Genomic DNA, 17,713 nt, shown 5'->3' with positions numbered 1-17,713 from the left:
GTGTGTGTGTGTGTGTGTGTGTGTGTGTGTGTGTGTGTGTGTGTGTGTGTGTGTGTGTGTGTGTGTGTGTGTGTGTGTGTGTGTGTGTGTGTGTGTGTGTGTGTGTGTGTGTGTGTGTGTGTGTGTGTGTGTGTGTGTGTGTGTGTGTGTGTGTGTGTGTGTGTGTGTGTGTGTGTGTGTGTGTGTGTGTGTGTGTGTGTGTGTGTGTGTGTGTGTGTGTGTGTGTGTGTGTGTGTGTGTGTGTGTGTGTGTGTGTGTGTGTGTGTGTGTGTGTGTGTGTGTGTGTGTGTGTGTGTGTGTGTGTGTGTGTGTGTGTGTGTGTGTGTGTGTGTGTGTGTGTGTGTGTGTGTGTGTGTGTGTGTGTGTGGAATACTTATCAAGAATTCCTTATTAGTCTAAACATCAACATTTCTCGATGTCTTTCCCACAGTGCCATGGTGCGTGTTTTTTGCCATTCTGTGAAAATTTACATCAAAATGAGGCAGATATACAGCAGTCACACCTCACTGAAGCGCAATGGTGCTTTGTCAAGCGATGCTTACATTGCTGTCAGTGTTACATGAACATTTTCTTGCAGAAACCACATCATCCATAGCCTCAACAACTGCATCGAGTACAGAGAGGTCTACGACGCAGAAATCATCGATGTCTACTACAACAGGCAAGAGCATTTTCATGCTGACCACACATATTCTACTGTTGTGAAAAACTTTGCTTCCCACTTTTTCACAGTGCAGAAAAGAAGCTCATTAGCATGAAAGCCAAAAAGTAACAAAAAACTTCAGAATATCTCAAGCACATGAAACTATACACGTCTCACTAAATTTACAAATATATAGCCCATTTTACGACCCTCGGAGAAACCGGTTTGACTGGGCTGTTAAGGGGGGAAGTCGTCAACACTTCCCTGAGCTAAGATAGCAGCCCAGCTCCCCAATATGGAAGCACCCTTCACCCCTTTGTAAAATCGTGTATAGCAGCATATGATTGGTGTGTACCATTTTTCAATGCAGAGTGAAGCAAGTGCAAGGTGCAAGGCATAATGTCACGCTGAAGCATATGCTAGTCACGCCAGATACATCTAATTGATCGAGGGGCAGTTTCGCTTCGTCAGCGAAAGAAAGGACCAAACACTTGCAGCAACCTCAATGCGTTCGAATAAAGCGGAACCTTGGGACACAGAGCCTTCCTCATCACTGTGGTTTTGCGTTTTCATAAAGCGTGTAATATTTGGAAATATTTTAACTGAGCGCAACAGATAGACTATCCGCGGCAGAGGCTGAGGCTACAGGTTTTGGTACCAGGTGAAGGCACCACCACCCCGTTGTCGGCTGAATGCAATAATATTTAAACATAACAAAAACTAATGCACATAAAGAAAAATTTATATAAGTGATGTTAATAAACCCCCAAAACACACTGTACAGAACGATAGCATTATATAAAATGAAGTGGAAGGATGTTATGATGACGTTTCGTTCCGAACGATTTTAGAATGCACTGCCAGACATTTTCAAGAAAATGAATATGTATAAAAAGACACGATGGAAGACAAAAATAATTTAACAGCCAGAATATGACACGATGACGCTTTCGACGGACACGTGAGGAGAGTACTTGTCGACCAGAGTAAAACTGCTGGATATTAAGAAGACATCTTTAATGTCTGTTTTTCAACCTTTTTATACTGGGCTTGAAATTTATTATACCTTCTTTTTTAGTAATAATATATATTCTATTTGGTACGCGGCTGTTTTTTTTTTTTTTTTTTCATTCTTGTGGCGCGTTAGAGCCGCGCTCAGTGAGGTGAAGCAGCTCGAGAAACCCAATTTGCTTGCGGCTGTTGTGGATACAACATATTCTACAATTGTGACCCGGATGTAATTTTATAGCGTAATTCGTCTTTGTTTTCGGCGTGCGGTTTTTACAATGTAACAAGGTATAAACGGAATGTTCTTGTCGCAAATGCGCAGATTTTGGATTTTTATGAAATGCAGTCGTTTGTAGTGTAACGCTACTCGGCCCTCAACATTTTATAGTTTTGAGAACAAAGAGAAGTTTGTAAAGCTGGTAAAATTCACAAGCTTGTTCAAAGTAACGCAACATTTTTTGCTGTAGTATTATTGTAATTAGATTTTGTTGCTCGTTCCCTAAACCTTCAATTTACAGAATAGTCTTGACTAGAACTGGGGTGTATACAACAGTTGCTTTAGCATTAGGGGAATTATATAGACTGCTTGTTTAAGCGCACTACGGCCGTGCCAATTTGTTTGCTAAATTGTTCACATGCGGCGTCTATGAGAATTCTTGAAAGAACAAGCCAAGCGAGTTTCGTTTTTAACTTGGAAAGGCATTGCTCATGAAACTTCAGTATTACCTTATTGCATAATGGTTTCTTAATAGGGAAAATACCATACAGATGTATTGTTCAATTATATTTTAGAATATGTTCCTTGAGCCACCTAGGTTCACTAGGCAGCTGTTCATTTTGTTTGAAGGCCTGTTACAGCATGGGATGGGGAAAAATACCATCAGCTGCATACATAATAACCCCTGCTAATCATCGTACTTTATTGATATTATTTAAATACTTGAGGAACAGAAATAGTATCAATAGATCCCTGGAGAACATTCGGAGTTAGTTCGGAGCAATAGCACAAAAAGACAAGGGACCAAAAACGAGCAGACACGAGTAGAAGAAGTAGCGCTGTGTGTGTCTGCTCGTTCTTTGTCCTTTGTCTTTTTGCGCTATTGCTCTGAAGTATGAACAGGCGAGCCCGAATTTCAATGTTATTTTGAGTAAACTTAAGCTGTGAGGAACGTGAGCCATAAATGCATAATGCTTGACAGCAATCCTAAAGATAAGAAGGAAAAAGGTATAGGACAATATCACGAGAACCATACATCCACAGTTTTTTAATGAGATGCCTTATCGGATAAAATCGAATATGTTTTTGATTACCGGAAAATGTCCCATTGTAAATTTTGTTATCTATGCTAGAAATCATTTTATCCTTAATGTGTAATAAAGCCTGCTCTTTAGATGTAAAATCCGCCGCGGTGGTGTAGTGGTTAGGGCGGTTATGTTCTGTGCCCTAGGATACGGCAATGAACCCCGACGGAGGTGGCCGCTTTTCGTTGGATGCGAAAAGCAAGGCGCCGATGTGCTGTTCGATTTCTGAGCACGTGAAAGAACCCCAGGTGGTCGTAAATTCCAGAGTCCTCCGCTACGGCGTCTCTCATAGCCTGAGTCGTTTTGTGAAGTTAAATCCCACAGAGCAAACCAAACCTATAGATATCACATTTCTGAAACCGTATTAGCTTTCTGGAATAAGGATGTGTGTATCGAAAAAGGACGCAAATCATTTATGAATGACACCTTAAAATATATTATCAGTGTTCATAGCATAAATATTGTGAAGTTCTCAGGGATCCCACCTTTATACGTTGGCTTGACTTGTCCTATGTTTAACTTTTGTGCACAGAAGCCCGGGGATAGCGGAAGAATTGTAATGTAGGTTAGTCAGCAAATATCGCAATTAAATTTTATCAGCAGTGATTGATGTATAAATATTACCAAAGTTATTCATCTTCAATAGGCCGTCCCTAGCTGTACAGCTTGAATGAGGCTACGTGTAAGTAACAAATCTGCGGAAGATCCACTCAGTCAGAGCGGGAGGTGAGAGTGGGTAACAGAATCCGGAACGAAACCGTAATGCTAAAATATAAATATACGAGTGTGGACACATCTCTTGAAGACATCTCTTAGAAATGCTCCTGCAGAATTGTCTTGAGAATTTGTTGCCTGGATTTCTTAGCCAAGTTTTTCAGTTCACTTCATTTTTCATTCTCTCAGGTGAAAACTACAATGATGTAAAAAATAGGGCTAGAACACATGGACAGAACGGACGACGTAGACGTCGACATGTTTGATTTGCTTGTCATTTATTGATGACTGCATTGCTTTTTAATGCATTTACGGTTTTGACATGTGCACAGACGCTTCCGACAGAGCATGTATCAAACTCATGACCACACAGAAAAGCATTCTCCAACCTTCTTTTGCTGTCGCTTTTTTACTTATTTTCTCCGTGACAACTGTCTACATTGCTTGGCTAGCTCTTCCAGCAGTGGACTGAGCAAATAGCTTCGAAAACTGTGGCACCTAGCATTTTTGTATCTTGCAAGTGATGACAGCGCTACTTTTTGATATAACTTCTGCATGCAAGCGATAAGGATAATGTGCGTCTGTCGTTTTATTCGTCACGGAATGAGTTGCAAACTGCCCGTCACCTCTATTCCTTTCAACAACTCATTTAGGCTTCTAATAATTTAAAGCGCCTTTATAAAGTACTGCTCCATTCAAATATGTTTGGTGCAGATGAAACTATTAGCCCAATCTGCTTAAAAGGACCTCAGAAGTCATCATGCTTTCAATTACTCAAATAAGGGCAACATCTTGTAGATTTACTTACATGTGTACCTTGTAAACTTAATATGCTATTCCAGAAGAAACATGGCCAACGGCTGGCGTTCCTTCAGAGACGACCAAAGACGCACCACCAACAAGGCCTCCACTTCAGTGCAATCGAGGCTACTTCAACTGCCGTGACGGCAGCACCTGCATTCCGGCAGTGCTGCTCTGCGATGGCGTTCCTGATTGTCCCAATGGACTGGACGAAAACTGCGGTACGAGAACAGTTTTGACTGGCCTTGTACATATTATATTATCATCGAATGCCTCAACATTTAAAATTTATTTCAACACAGCGGTGTAGAAAAAGGCTCATTTAATTGGCAGTAGGCCTGACATTCCCTTGTAAATTGTGGTCCTTCTCACAAGCTGCAGCATAGAACTTGACGTTATTTATTGCTCTTGTGGCAGGAAAGCCTCGTTAAAGTTATTCAATAACGTATGCAGTGGTTCGCGCAAAAAAAAAAGGAGTTGCATTTAGCGGTGGGTTTGTGTCCAAACTTCGAGGTGATTGCTGAAAGCGCAGTGTAGTATTTTCACAAGGAAATCGTCAAATATTTAGAGGTAATTAAGTGAACAATATTGAGCTCCAGAGGATTTTTGAACGGTAATTTAAGTGAGTGAGAACCTCTACTGCCGTTCCCCATTTTTTTCTGTGTCACTGTATGCCCTTATTTGTTCTGGAGGTGCATACTATATAAAGGTACAATTACTAGCACATTTCTAACACATAAGGTTTCTCAGCAATCTCCTTATTTTCTACATTAAACGAACTAAATTGTCCACCATTGCTTCCTCTTTATTTTAGGGTCTGAAGCAGCAACCGAACTGTAAGTGACGCTAAAAGCTTAGGGGTAATCTTTAACCAGCACTTAAGTTGGAATACACATGTGGACTCTGTGGCCGGAAAGCTAGCAAAATTAAGTCACTGGTTTGCTTTGTCAGTTCAGACAGATGCTTCCTTTTAAAAATTAAACTTATCCTTTACAATTCACTATTTCTTTCTCACATCAGTTATTGTAGCCTTATCTGAGCTGACACAACTCAAGGTAATATAAATGAATTGTGCCTACTGCAGAAAAATGCTTTTCGACTCGTAGCAAATGTCCCCTATAACGCCCATACTAATGAACTAATTTCCTCTTTTAATGTGCTTCCTCTCCAGCACGTCCACAAATTCAACCTTATTATTAAATACAAAGAAGCTACCACACATAACAATAACACATTTATAAACATATGCAATCTTAGAAGAACACTAGAAACATTTTACCTGATTAGAAGAAGGGAATTGTGGGTAATTCCCTTTTCACTTAAAAGTCATGGCCTACACAGACTACAATACCACATGCCGAAATACCTTAACCTATTAAAGGAAAGCAGTACCGATATACATAACATCTCAAAGAAAAGATGAAAAGAACACCTGATATTAGAAAGCACGTAAACCTGCCATTTGTTTACTTTTTTTTTACCTTTTCTAGTTTTTGTTTTTTACTTTTTTTTACAGTGAATACCAAACAATCATTTCGTGCGAAGTGTGCATCTCACTGTCCTGTATTTTCTTTTTTTTTTTTTACAGTGAATACCAAACACTCATTTCGTGCAAAGTATGCATTTCAATGTCCTGTATTTTCTTTTTTTTTTTTTTGCTGTTGTTAATCTGATTTTCCGAGAAAGTGCATAATTACGCGACGTTGTTTTTGAGTGTGTGTGACCTGAAAGCATTGTGAATTCTGCTTTATGCATAAGTGCCTGTTTGCTTTTGTCTTCCACCCATGCCAAGACAGGGGCAAGAACCTCGTCAAGCTACTAGTACAGTAGCTTTTTGTACCTGCCCTAGTATTTTGGTGCAAAATACTGAATAAAGGATATGAGTCGTCTTGTTGACATAATCGGTTAATTTCTGGCAGCAACATGAACGCGCTTTCAATACTAAGTGAAAAGGTCGCAGAAATGAAAGCTTTTGAAATTTCCGGCTGTATCTAGTAATAGCACATCTCTGCCACGCGGTGTCTGTTTCAACGTAATCAGTCACAGCATTTGCATGAAAGTTCATCGCCGATTTCTCCTGCAACGGTATCATTCCTAAAACGATGGGTGGTCGCCCAATAATTTGAAGCGAGAAACGTGAACTTCCGAATAAAAGTGTCGAACCAGCCGGAAGATTTTAATACGCAAGGGTTTCAAAAAAAAATGTATTGTATATTGATAACCTCAAGCGCGACATCAAAACACAATGAGACGGGGTGCTCTTGGAAACGGTTGATATGGCACAATATAATGTAGTTAAGTTTATTAGACTATTAAAAACCCCCTCGTAGTCTTCAAGCGAACATCCTAGAGTTGCACCGGCTATTCCATTTTGGTTTAAACTTCTTTTAAGCGCGTATTCTTTCTATCCGTAAGCCAGGTCTTCATACCGTTATTTAGTGCTACGGTCGATGGAGTCGATGACGTTAAAATTGTCCCATAGTTAAAGAACCAGTTGCTTTATTTCCCACGAACATAGGCGGCACGCCAGAAAGGCGGTCGGGCCGCAACATAGGGACCAGCCAGGCGCTAATCATAAATATAAAGGAAGAAAATTTGATGGCAGAACAGTCGAAACCCCTCTCGCGCCTTGAAAGTAAAGTAGCTCCATAGGCTGCACAGAGAACACTGCTGATTTTCATTTGCTCTTCAAGGCCAACCTGAATATTAGGTTTATTTTCTGACAATCTCAACGAACGACAATCTCTACGCCACTGGTCGAATCTTCTGATGACATGCATGCACTATCTATTCCTTCCACCTCATCCGCTCAGCCCATCACTGATTAGCACTACACGAGGGGCAGTGGAATAAAGTTACCCGTCAGTAACGAACTTTCATTTTTATTCACAAATATACGGAGCATACTTCCAAAACGCGACGATCTTTGCTCTGTTATCAATGCTTGTGATGCCGACATAGTATGCCTTACTGAAACCTGGCTGTCTGCGAAGGTTGATAGCAGTGAACTCTTTGACTGTCAAAAGCGCTACAACATTTATCGATGTGACAGGGGTGCTCGGTGTGGTGGAGCCCTGCTTATCGCCGTCTGTGATGCTATTTTGTCTTTTCCTATCCATTGTACAACCGATTTAGAACTAGTCTTGGTTGAAATTCGCACGTGCTCCAAGAAATTGATATTGGGTACTTGCTATCGTATGCCTTCCAGTTCACCAACCTTTGCCGACGACCTTCATGATGTCATCCATATGATTACTGTGCGGTATCCAAACAGTCCCTTCATTTTACTAGGCGACTTCAATTTACCTAACATTGTGTGGTGTGATGTAAATTCTTATTGTAATCCTTTTTCCAGTGAAGGCAATAGATTTTTGAGTCTGTGCAGTAACTTCAACTTGTCCCAGCTTGTGATGCAGCCAACTCGGATCATGTCGACTACTTCTAACATCCTTGATTTAATTCTTACTACTTCGCCCGATCTTTTTCAGCCTTTATCGTTCCTACCAGGGCTAAGTGATCCCTTGCTGCTTCATTTTTCTTTATCTTGCACCGTACCTCATCAGATTAACCACAAAAAATGTATCCGCGACTATAAAAATGCTAATTTTGATGCCATTAACCATGAACTCTCTGTTTTTCTAGATGATTACTTACCAAGCTTTCACGATCATTGCGCGAATACAAACTGGAGCTTGTTTAAAGAAAAAGTTGCTGCGCTCACTGAAAAATATGTTCCACGTTTAGTCATCACCTCTAATCGACAATCACCATGGTTCACTCAATCGTTAAAACGGCTTTGCAATCAGAAAAAACGCATTTTCCGCTCTGCAAAACTAACCGGTACCCAAGAACGTTGGACTGCTTATGAGACCGCGGCCCTTGAATATAAAGCTGCACTCAAGCACACCAAGGATGTATTTTTCAATGACACATTACCTTCCCCCTTAATCAATAACCCTAGACAATTTTGGAGCTTAGTTAACAAAAATGACACTTCATCCATCAGCCTTAAAGACTCTAGTGACGAGCTAATCCACCCAAATGAGTGTGCAAATGTCCTTAACAGTGTATTCGTTTCATCGTTTTCTAAATATGTGCGTTCTGAAACCTCTGTATATACCAGTGCTGACTTTTTGCCAATGGATTCTATTGTCTTTGATTCTGTTGGTGCGGAAAAAATAATTGAAAAACAAAACATTTCTTCATGATGTGATGTTGATAATATTAATTCCAAGTTCTTGATTAAAACCAAAGTGTACAGCGCAATAATACTATCTAACCTATTTCAGCAATCGCTTCAAACAGCCTGCATACCGGGGGACTGGAAGGTCGGGAAGGTGATTCCGTTGCATAAGTCCGGAGATAAACGTTCCCCACATAATTATCGACCAATCTCACTAACAAGCATTCCGTGTAAAATCATGGAGCATGTTATTTACTCTCACCTTGCATCATTCCTTGATTCTAATAATTCTTTTACTGACAGTCAACATGGGTTTCGAAAGTTGTTTTCTTGTGAAACGCAGCTTTTAACCTTCACGCATGATCTAAATTCATTCCTTGACAGGGGTTCCATTGTCGACTGCATATTTCTTAATTTTTCAAAGGCTTTTGACAAGGTCTCTCATCAACTGCGCTTTCTGAAACTAAGTAAACTTAACCTTGACCCTAACGTTCTCAGGTGGCTGCATTCTTTTCTTACAGATCGTTCACAGTTTGTCACTGCTAATAACACATCATCCTTCACTTCTACAGTTGGATCAGGCGTGCCACAAGGCTCTGTGCTAGGGCCTCTTCTTTTTCTTATATATATCAATGACTTACGTGATAACTTATGCTCAACAATAAATCTTTTCGCGGATGACTGTGTTATATACCGTGAAATTAAAAGTGCTTCTGACGTTGCTCTCCTTCAATCCGATATTAATCATGCCCTTGAATGGACTAACAGGTGGAACATGAAACTAAAATTAACAAATGCAAGTATATGCGTGTCTCTCGTCGTAACACTTTATTACCCTCATACCTTCTTAATAATAGTAGCCTTGAGTCTGTGCCTTGTTATAAATATTTAGGTGTATTTATTTCCCATAATCTTAACTGGAAGGCTCATATAGATCACATAACCAACAACGCTAATCGCATGCTAGGCTACATACGTCGTAACTTTAGTCTTTCCTCCAGTTCCGTAAAATTGCTCTTTTACAAATCGTTGGTTCGTAGTAAACTGGAGTATGCTTCATCCATCTGGGACCCTTATCAAGAGACACTAATCTATGAACTCGAATCTATTCAGAACCGTGCGGCCCGTTTCATTCTCTCTAACTATCATTGTAATTCTAGTGTCACTGCTATGAAATCAAGCTTATCACTGCCACTACTGTCTCAACGTAGAAATATATTCCTTCTCTGTCTATTTCATAAGATCTACTATAATAACCCCATCCTTAAAAGAAAATTCATTACGCCTCCTTGCTACATGTCTGCTCGGAACGATCACCGTCATAAGGTTGGTATTCCTTCGTGCCAAACAAATCACTTCTACAAGTCGTTCATCACCAGCATATCGGCACAATGGAATCGCCTTCCCCCATCGGTTGTTGAAGTGAGTGACCATTCTGCGTTTAAATCTGCTTTAGCTAATCTGATGTTAACATAGAACATTGAATTCTCCCACACTGCCATTTGTTTATTGTTTCTAGTTCATCTGCTGTTTTAATAAACTTTTTTTCTCTTTTTCCCCCCGAATCGTGCTGCTGATTACGTGTATGATGGTATATTTCAGCAACTTCGTTTCCTGCCTGCTAGTAAAATTGTTTGTTTTGCTCACGTGGTATATTTTGTGTGCTTATACAATTCGCTCATACGTCTATGTCAATAGCTAATAATTTGTATTCTTATTTTGCTGTAACTTGCTCATGTGTTTCAACCATACTACTGTTCAAACTTGTTTTAATACTGATTGCTGTTCTTTTCCTTTTTTTTCTTTTATTGTACCCCACTCCCCTCTGTAATGCCCTCGGGTCCTGAGGGTACTGAAATAAATAAATAAATACATAAATAAATAAATAAATAAATAAATAAATAAATAAATAAATAAATAAAATAAATAAACTGTTTCTGGCTCATATTCCAGGTTCGAAGTCTGTCTGCAAGGAAGACGAATTCTTCTGTGCCAGTCGCTCACCGAGCGCCTGCCTTCCTCGTTCCTTGCTCTGCGACGGACGCGAAGACTGCTCCGATGGCTCAGATGAGGCCATGTGTCGCGGTATGCAAACACTTGCCTCGTGGCTTTCAGTATGAAATTCACAGATAGGAGAGCATATGTTGGACGTTGAATGCTGCACGGGAAGCGTTTCTGAATTTCAGTAATGCCTGCAAGGAAGCGAAGGTTGCCTTGTAAATACCTATGGTTCTTACAGTCATGATTCAAGGGGCATTGCTTGGCGAATGAGGGGCAAATGTGCTGAAGGTAAAATAGTGCCACAGGCCGAAAAAAGAAGCAAATGGACAGAACTGTTCAATAAGTTCTTTATTGCTGGTAGTGACATGCGACTTCACATAAGAGCTGATGTCCACATTTCTTTCACCAGCGCTCTAGACAGCAGAATGAGCACAATTTGAAGGAATCAACATTAAAAAAAAATGACGTTCTGATACTGAGCGATATGAATATAAGAGTTTTACCTTTCTTTATATCGGAACCGGAATTAAGCGAATCGACTAAGATACGCAAACTATTTCAAGACGGTTTTTCGTAGTCGATGAAATTTGCCAAAGAAATTTGTATGTACGGGAGGCCTTTTAAGAACTGCCCAAACATAGTCCCCCAAATTAAAATATCTGGAGTGTGGAGAAACGTCTAAAACGTTTGATGAAATAGTTTCTTGTACAGGGTGAATATCTGTGGAGAGTCAAAATTTATAACCTCTCGTTGTTTTGTCATTGACCATGGAAAAGAAATCCAATAATCTTCCTTTCAAAATACGAAAGAATAAGATTTGAAGCAATTAAGGAAAATGCCAATAATATATACATAGCGAACTCAGAAAGGCGACCAGAAAAGGGACTTTATTGGACGCACCACTGTCCTTCTTGAAAGTTTTGATAGTTTAATACAAATAAGTGATCGGAATATCTGCCATGCGTTTACTCTTCATTTTAGAATCAAGTTTACTAGTGCTTGCTGACAGTCATAAGGGAGATGCTTTTTGAGCTAAACAAAAACATTTCTTGATATAGGTTTCGTAGGACATGTGTGACTAGGACGTTCTTGGGGTAGAGTCGTACACTAGGAGGGCATCATATCTTATTTTTGCACGCTGAACGGTAACGCCATTTGGGATTTACTAAAACGATGGTATAAACGAAATCTGTTCCAGTTACCAGCGCTGGGTTACCTATCCGGTGCATGAAGAATGCTGTAGTACAGCACGAAATGGATCTAGTTGGTCAGACATCTTCAAGTGGTACTGCGCAACGGCACATGGCGTAGACAATAGAAGGGGCAAACACATCCCTGAACAAACAACACAAGTTTATTCAGGACGCCATCGCTATATATGCTCTGTCACCGCAGAAACTTATGTTGTCAGTTTAGCGCTGTATTTGTCCGCTTCTTTCGACTAGGCTACGTGCCGTTGTGCTGCAAAATGAAAAGCATGCGCCGTGATTAAGGTTAAGCATTTCTTCTGCCTCTCAAACAAGACGTATACTGTCATGTTCCCAGCAGCCCTATATTGCTTCTGCCACCGCTGATAATTTTTGAACATGAGCAGCCTTCCGGTTCTCTTCTGTGGATGGAAGAATGCATATAGGCTTTTGCATTCGAGGTGTTAGCTGCCACACTCCGCTGTCTGTTCATCCGTCAGTTTAGTGACGATGTCAACGCGGCGGTTTTGCTTCCTCTTCAATAATCTGAAAAGATAAACTCATGGAGAACGCTGAATTCGTGTATTGATTAGCCCACCGAAAAAGCGATCGCCACAGTAGGATCCGTTGATCGTTCGTAATTCTGTCCCAATGTTAGCGCGCCAGGCGCCCCTGAAAGCGCGTCCAGAAGAAGTTGGCTTGAGTTCTAATTTACTTTTCATGCTAAACAGTAAGACTACACATGCAAAATCAGTACGTGACCAATAGGCATATTTGTGTGCCATAAATTTAGATTTCACTTCAATATCGCAGCATATATATTGACATTCAGTACATTTAGTTTTCAGCATGCCGGCCTGGGCAGCCAAAACTTTTTATTGTTGGGACGGTGACAGATTGCGATCACTATTGACACATGAATACTTTAGTATCTCTGGTTCATTGCCTTGCTCACACAATCGAACTGAAATGTTGAGAAACGAAAGCGTTAACAACGTTTTATTAAGATGACTTTATCCGGCTTGATTACCACAGCATGCCCGAGTTTCTTCTGTCGTAACGGCGCCATTTGCGGTTGGACGCCGCGGAAAGCTTACCCATCCTGTGACTGCAAAAATGGCTACAATGGCCGTCGATGTGAACTAATGGAGATACGAAAAGACCAGCAGGTTGCAGCAGGTGAGTGCTTCAGACAAGCTCTCTCAGCTTAGAACACAATGGCACACAGCCTGCTAATCAGCTGTCGGCGTTCACTACATCTGCACAAATACAAATTATTTCGAGAATGCTTGTCCACTGAAAGCAAACATCTTACATGGATGCTATCAATAGCGTATTCTTCGGAGACTGGTGCAAGATGCGTCTACACGAACCACTTCGGGAGCAGCGGCAGGCATGAAAGCTGTCTGCAACATTCAAAGAGCTAGCCTGAAACGTCTCATTCGGCAGAAAATTGGGAATTCTCAGCTTTGTGAGCAAACAATCACCGGCATGGGAGTTCGCAGGTAGCATATGGCTGTATTCTGACTGGTCTTCCGGTTCGGCGAAATCACGAAACAGCATAACATGTCTAAAATGGCAGGCGTTGTAAACTACCACTCCGCCTTACAGGAGAAGGACGAGAAGAATCAAAACTTGTCGGACAATGTGCTGCCTTAGACTGCCTTAGGCCATTTTTGTAGGCCTAAATTAAATCGAGACTTCTTGTATATCTTTGTCGTGTGGTTTGGTAGTTAACTGGGTAGCTAACCACTGCGTGCATTTAAATGCGTGCAAGCTAATAGACGTGCAAATTAATGAAGTAGAGAGTAAGAGAACAGCGCAGTGCACGTGAGCAAATAGAAAATCGCTATGCGGGATGTGAGTGGCAACAATCAACGTTATCGTGTCATACCGCTAAAATCGGTGCTTAAACGTCCACAAATTTTTAACTCTGTGCTTCGAGAACAATATAAATATTCACACTTCGCTGCGCGCAACTGAAATTGGTGCGTAAAACGAGGCATTTATCGCCGAATATTGTCAAAGGGGCGCACTGTCAACCAGGTATTCATCACATCACATCACTTCATTACCTCAAAACCCATAACTCGGGGCTACTGAACATGGTCAATGACGGCCAAACTTTCCTAGGAGATGTTAGCCTCGATTATTTTATCACGAAAGCGTTAGAGTCCCCTTTCTCCAGAAGATATGGTGTAGGCGTTGTCGGCGTGGGTCTTGTGAGCGGTAAACCACAGGCAGGCGGTAACGGCGTGGTGAAATGACCTCAGACTTAATGGCCATCGTGTTATGTGGCCTCACTATTCCCAGTGATATTACCAAATTGGAAGGGGCTGCTAACTTGGTCTTCGCGTTTGACCTAAAGCGACCAGACTGAAATCCAACCAACGCGGGCCCTACGATTCCGAATGTGAAACAATTGCTTTTCGCCAAGCTGGCACTTTCGTTCGGGTTCTTTAACAGAAGGCTTTATATCTCTGCCAGTTGCTCTCTTATATAATGTGCTGCCTTACGACTGTATATAGCACATGTGTATGCAGCTAACGTTATCTATATTATTTCACACATACTGATTAGTATATATGAAATATCAAACAGAAATATTAGTTTTCCATTACAAAAAATAAATAATGTTAGAGAAATTAATAGACGAATAACACCAATGTGATTGCTTGCGAATGACCAGGAAGGATAGCCATCAGATGGGAGTCCTTAACATAGTAGCTTCATATCCTTAATGGCGAAGCGTAAGTGTCCATCGTGTGCTACTTTTACACATTCAAGCAAAAAACTTGGCATTTCTTACTTTGTCAAAAGCCACTACCCAAATGCTCACTACACTGCTTATTTTAGATCGGGCATTATGACATTTTGTGCTGCTAGAAGCAGCACTGAGTTCATTAGATGGCCAATTTATTTATTAGTATACTCTAAAAAGTGATGTCTGATTTAAAAGATTACCATTTATGGACCATTTACATGATCAAAATATCGAGGAGGAATTTTTTGCACCGTGAGAGGAATCAGTTTTCTCAGGTGTTTTCATAAGCTGATTGCCATAATTTCTTTCGGGCTGTTGCCTTCAAAAATATTTTTTTCGAGCCTTTGAACAAATAAAAGATTAAACAATGTGGTGTACTACTCTCAGTAATAACAATCATAATGTACTTGTAATGTTCAGTTAATCGATATTACAGTCAGCAGTATGAAGCTTTGGACATTTTTTACCCCTATAATATTTCGTTTTAATTTCACAGCTCCTTCATCGACTGGCAACATCGTGACAGGCGTCATTATCGTCCTGGTGGTCATTGTGCTTGCCGCCGTGCTGACTCTCGTCTTCGTCAAGCGGCGGCGGGTGTCTCAGTAAGTAAACATTTGAAATAAAATTTTATTTTGCATTCCTACCAATTGCTTCTAAATTCATATTTGTAATGCAGGAAGTTGTTCCCGAAAGCCACCTCATTGGGATATTTAAACTGCCTAATGGTCTATTAAAGCTGCAGTACTGGCGGATTCATGCTTGACATTTATTCGGCACCAGATATATCCTGACACTGGACAAACCCTTGGCAATATAAATATTGCTGTTTTAGCGCGCATCGCCGAAATAACCACCGAGACGTATTTTCATTTTACAAGAAAAGTCCCCAAGGGCATGCTTGTCATTTATGAACAGAGTTTGGATGTGTCCAATACTAGGAAACACTACTAGAAATTTTTATTCAGGCAGTCCACATTGAGCCATCATTTTCAGTAAAAAGGCAGGAAATCGTTGTAATAATTTTATGAAAACCAAAAGCAAAGGAAAGGTTGAACTGACAATGCCAGAAAATATGACAGGTATGTGACATAGGCATTTTGTCTTGCTCCTTCTCACTGCGAAATCAGAGAAGGGAAAATTGGAGCCATTACAAGCATCCTCTCTGCTTATTATTTGCCTTTGAAGCCTTCTTTGCAATTGCCCTCCATATTCAATAGATGACAAATTGAATTCTGATTCTGCGTTCATTTTTCGGGAACTATCATAGTGTCTAATATGTTAATTCCAAGAGCTCAACAGAGCAGGTCATGGTCACATTCTATTTTTGTTTTTTATTTTTTTTTCTCTGATTATTCCCTAAGCTCTGTTCCTATAAAGAACAGGCTTGTCTTCCTCTCAATAAAACTTTTTTCTTCCTTACTTCAGGAACTCACCAGTGTTTATTGACAACCCTTCGTATGATGCTTCAACCGACCAGACAAGTGAGTCTCAATTCTCCTGGCTTCTATAATAACAATTTGAGCATTTAATTTATTTCTTCATATGCCACTTATCCTATTTCAGTTCTTTGTTTTCTGCGCAGATGTGTTCTGCGTATGCTCGTTCTTTTTACTGCATATTGTTGCTTTCTCTCCACTTATGATTGCTTTCAATTAATTCTCCATGTATTATTTTCTTGATTTTGCTTACATATTCGGTGCCGCATATTGTCTTATTTCGTTCCATCTCTATTGTGGTTTGTTAATTTCACGTTCTATAATTTCTCACTGTATGCAATGTACCCATCCCCCCCCCCCCCCCCCCTGTGATGCGTATGCGCTTCAGGGCAGTAAAATAAAATGAATTACTTGGTGATCACTTTTGTTCATAGACTTAAAAAAGGCGCCAAATGTCGAAATGGCTATGCTGTCTTAAACGATTTGCAAATACGGAAACATAAACTGTGTTTACCTGAGTTAAAATATATTGCCACCTAGCGTTGCCAGGTGGCGCATGACTGAGGTGTGAAAGGAGGACGAAGTTGAAGAGGACGACAAAGTGTCGCTTGCACGTTTGCGTCTGTGCTGCTGTGTTGTTGTGTCTGGGCTACCCCTGCTATCATTTGTATCCTTAGTCACCGTGTACGTGGCAATATACTTTCAAAGCGGTTCTTTTTTTCTAATTAATGCCCTTTTCTGGCCTTCTTTTCCACCATAGGACTCTTCAACCGGAGTTGATGACGTCGATAAACATTTTGGAGGCTCTTACGAATGTCGATTGTTTAGTGTACCCTTTCAAGCAAGAAGAACGGCTGGCCCAATGAACTTTAACTTATTTCGCAACAATGTTATTCGGTGCATAAGTTACTAATGTGCCAATTTTAAAGAGAGTGTAATATTTTTGTAGGCTTGTAGGGGACACATTACACTTGAAACTTTGCGCACGCGGCTGACGCCTTTATTGTGTGTGTGAATAAATATTGATGATGTGATGATCCTAGGTCCTGGTAAATTGTTGAAACAAATTTAGCATAAAACGTATTTACATATTCCATCATCATCATCAGCCTGACTTTACCCACTGCAGGGCAAAGGCCTCTCCCATATTCCTCCAATTAACCCCGTCCTGTGCTGGCTGTATCTACTTGACCCCTGCGAACTTCTTAACCTCATCCACCTACCTAACTTTCTGCCCCCTCTGCTATGCTTTTCTGCCCTTGGAATCTAGTTTGCTACCCTCAGAGACCATCGGTTATTCTCTCTACACACTACATGTCCCGCCCATGCCCATTTCTTCTTTTTGATTTCCACTACAATATCAGTGACGTGAGTTATTTCTCTGACCCGCCCTGCACATTTCCTATCTCTTTAAGTTACCGATACCGTTTTTCTTTCCATAGCCCTCTGAGTTGTCCTCACCTTAATTAGAACCCTCTGTGTTAGCCTCCACGTTTCAGCCCCTTAGGTAAGTACAGGTAAAATCCAACTGTTGTATACTTTCCTCTTGAGCTATCCTGGTAAGTACACACTAAACAGAATCTCACCTTTAGGGGTGCAAAAAAGGGTGCGGCATGGGTTTCCACCCCATAGCGCTCCCTTAGAGCACCCTATTTGGCAGTATCTCACCCT

The 17,713-nt window shown here is 40.7% G+C and overlaps 1 protein-coding gene across 1 annotated transcript in view; it reads left to right on the top strand.

The window, feature by feature from the left end:
* LOC146193376 (MAM and LDL-receptor class A domain-containing protein 1-like) overlaps positions 1-17,073 on the top strand; it is a 204,074-nt gene extending 187,001 nt beyond the window's left edge. Inside the window, 8 exon segments of the mRNA XM_084600530.1 lie at positions 578-661; positions 4,510-4,689; positions 10,605-10,736; positions 12,875-12,982; positions 13,176-13,234; positions 15,120-15,208; positions 16,032-16,087; positions 16,803-17,073. Coding sequence (XP_084456656.1) covers positions 578-661; positions 4,510-4,689; positions 10,605-10,736; positions 12,875-12,982; positions 13,176-13,234; positions 15,120-15,208; positions 16,032-16,087; positions 16,803-16,822 — 728 coding nt within the window. The 3' untranslated portion in view covers positions 16,823-17,073.
* Positions 17,074-17,713: the final 640 nt, after the last annotated feature.

This window comes from Amblyomma maculatum, chromosome 4 (genome assembly GCF_055883805.1).
Source record: "Amblyomma maculatum isolate TAMU_Amacu chromosome 4, ASM5588380v1, whole genome shotgun sequence".
In the NCBI taxonomy this organism is placed as follows: Eukaryota; Metazoa; Arthropoda; class Arachnida; order Ixodida; family Ixodidae; genus Amblyomma; species Amblyomma maculatum.
The sequence above is the reverse complement of the archived record's forward strand: the minus strand, read 5'-3'. Positions and strand labels throughout refer to the sequence as shown.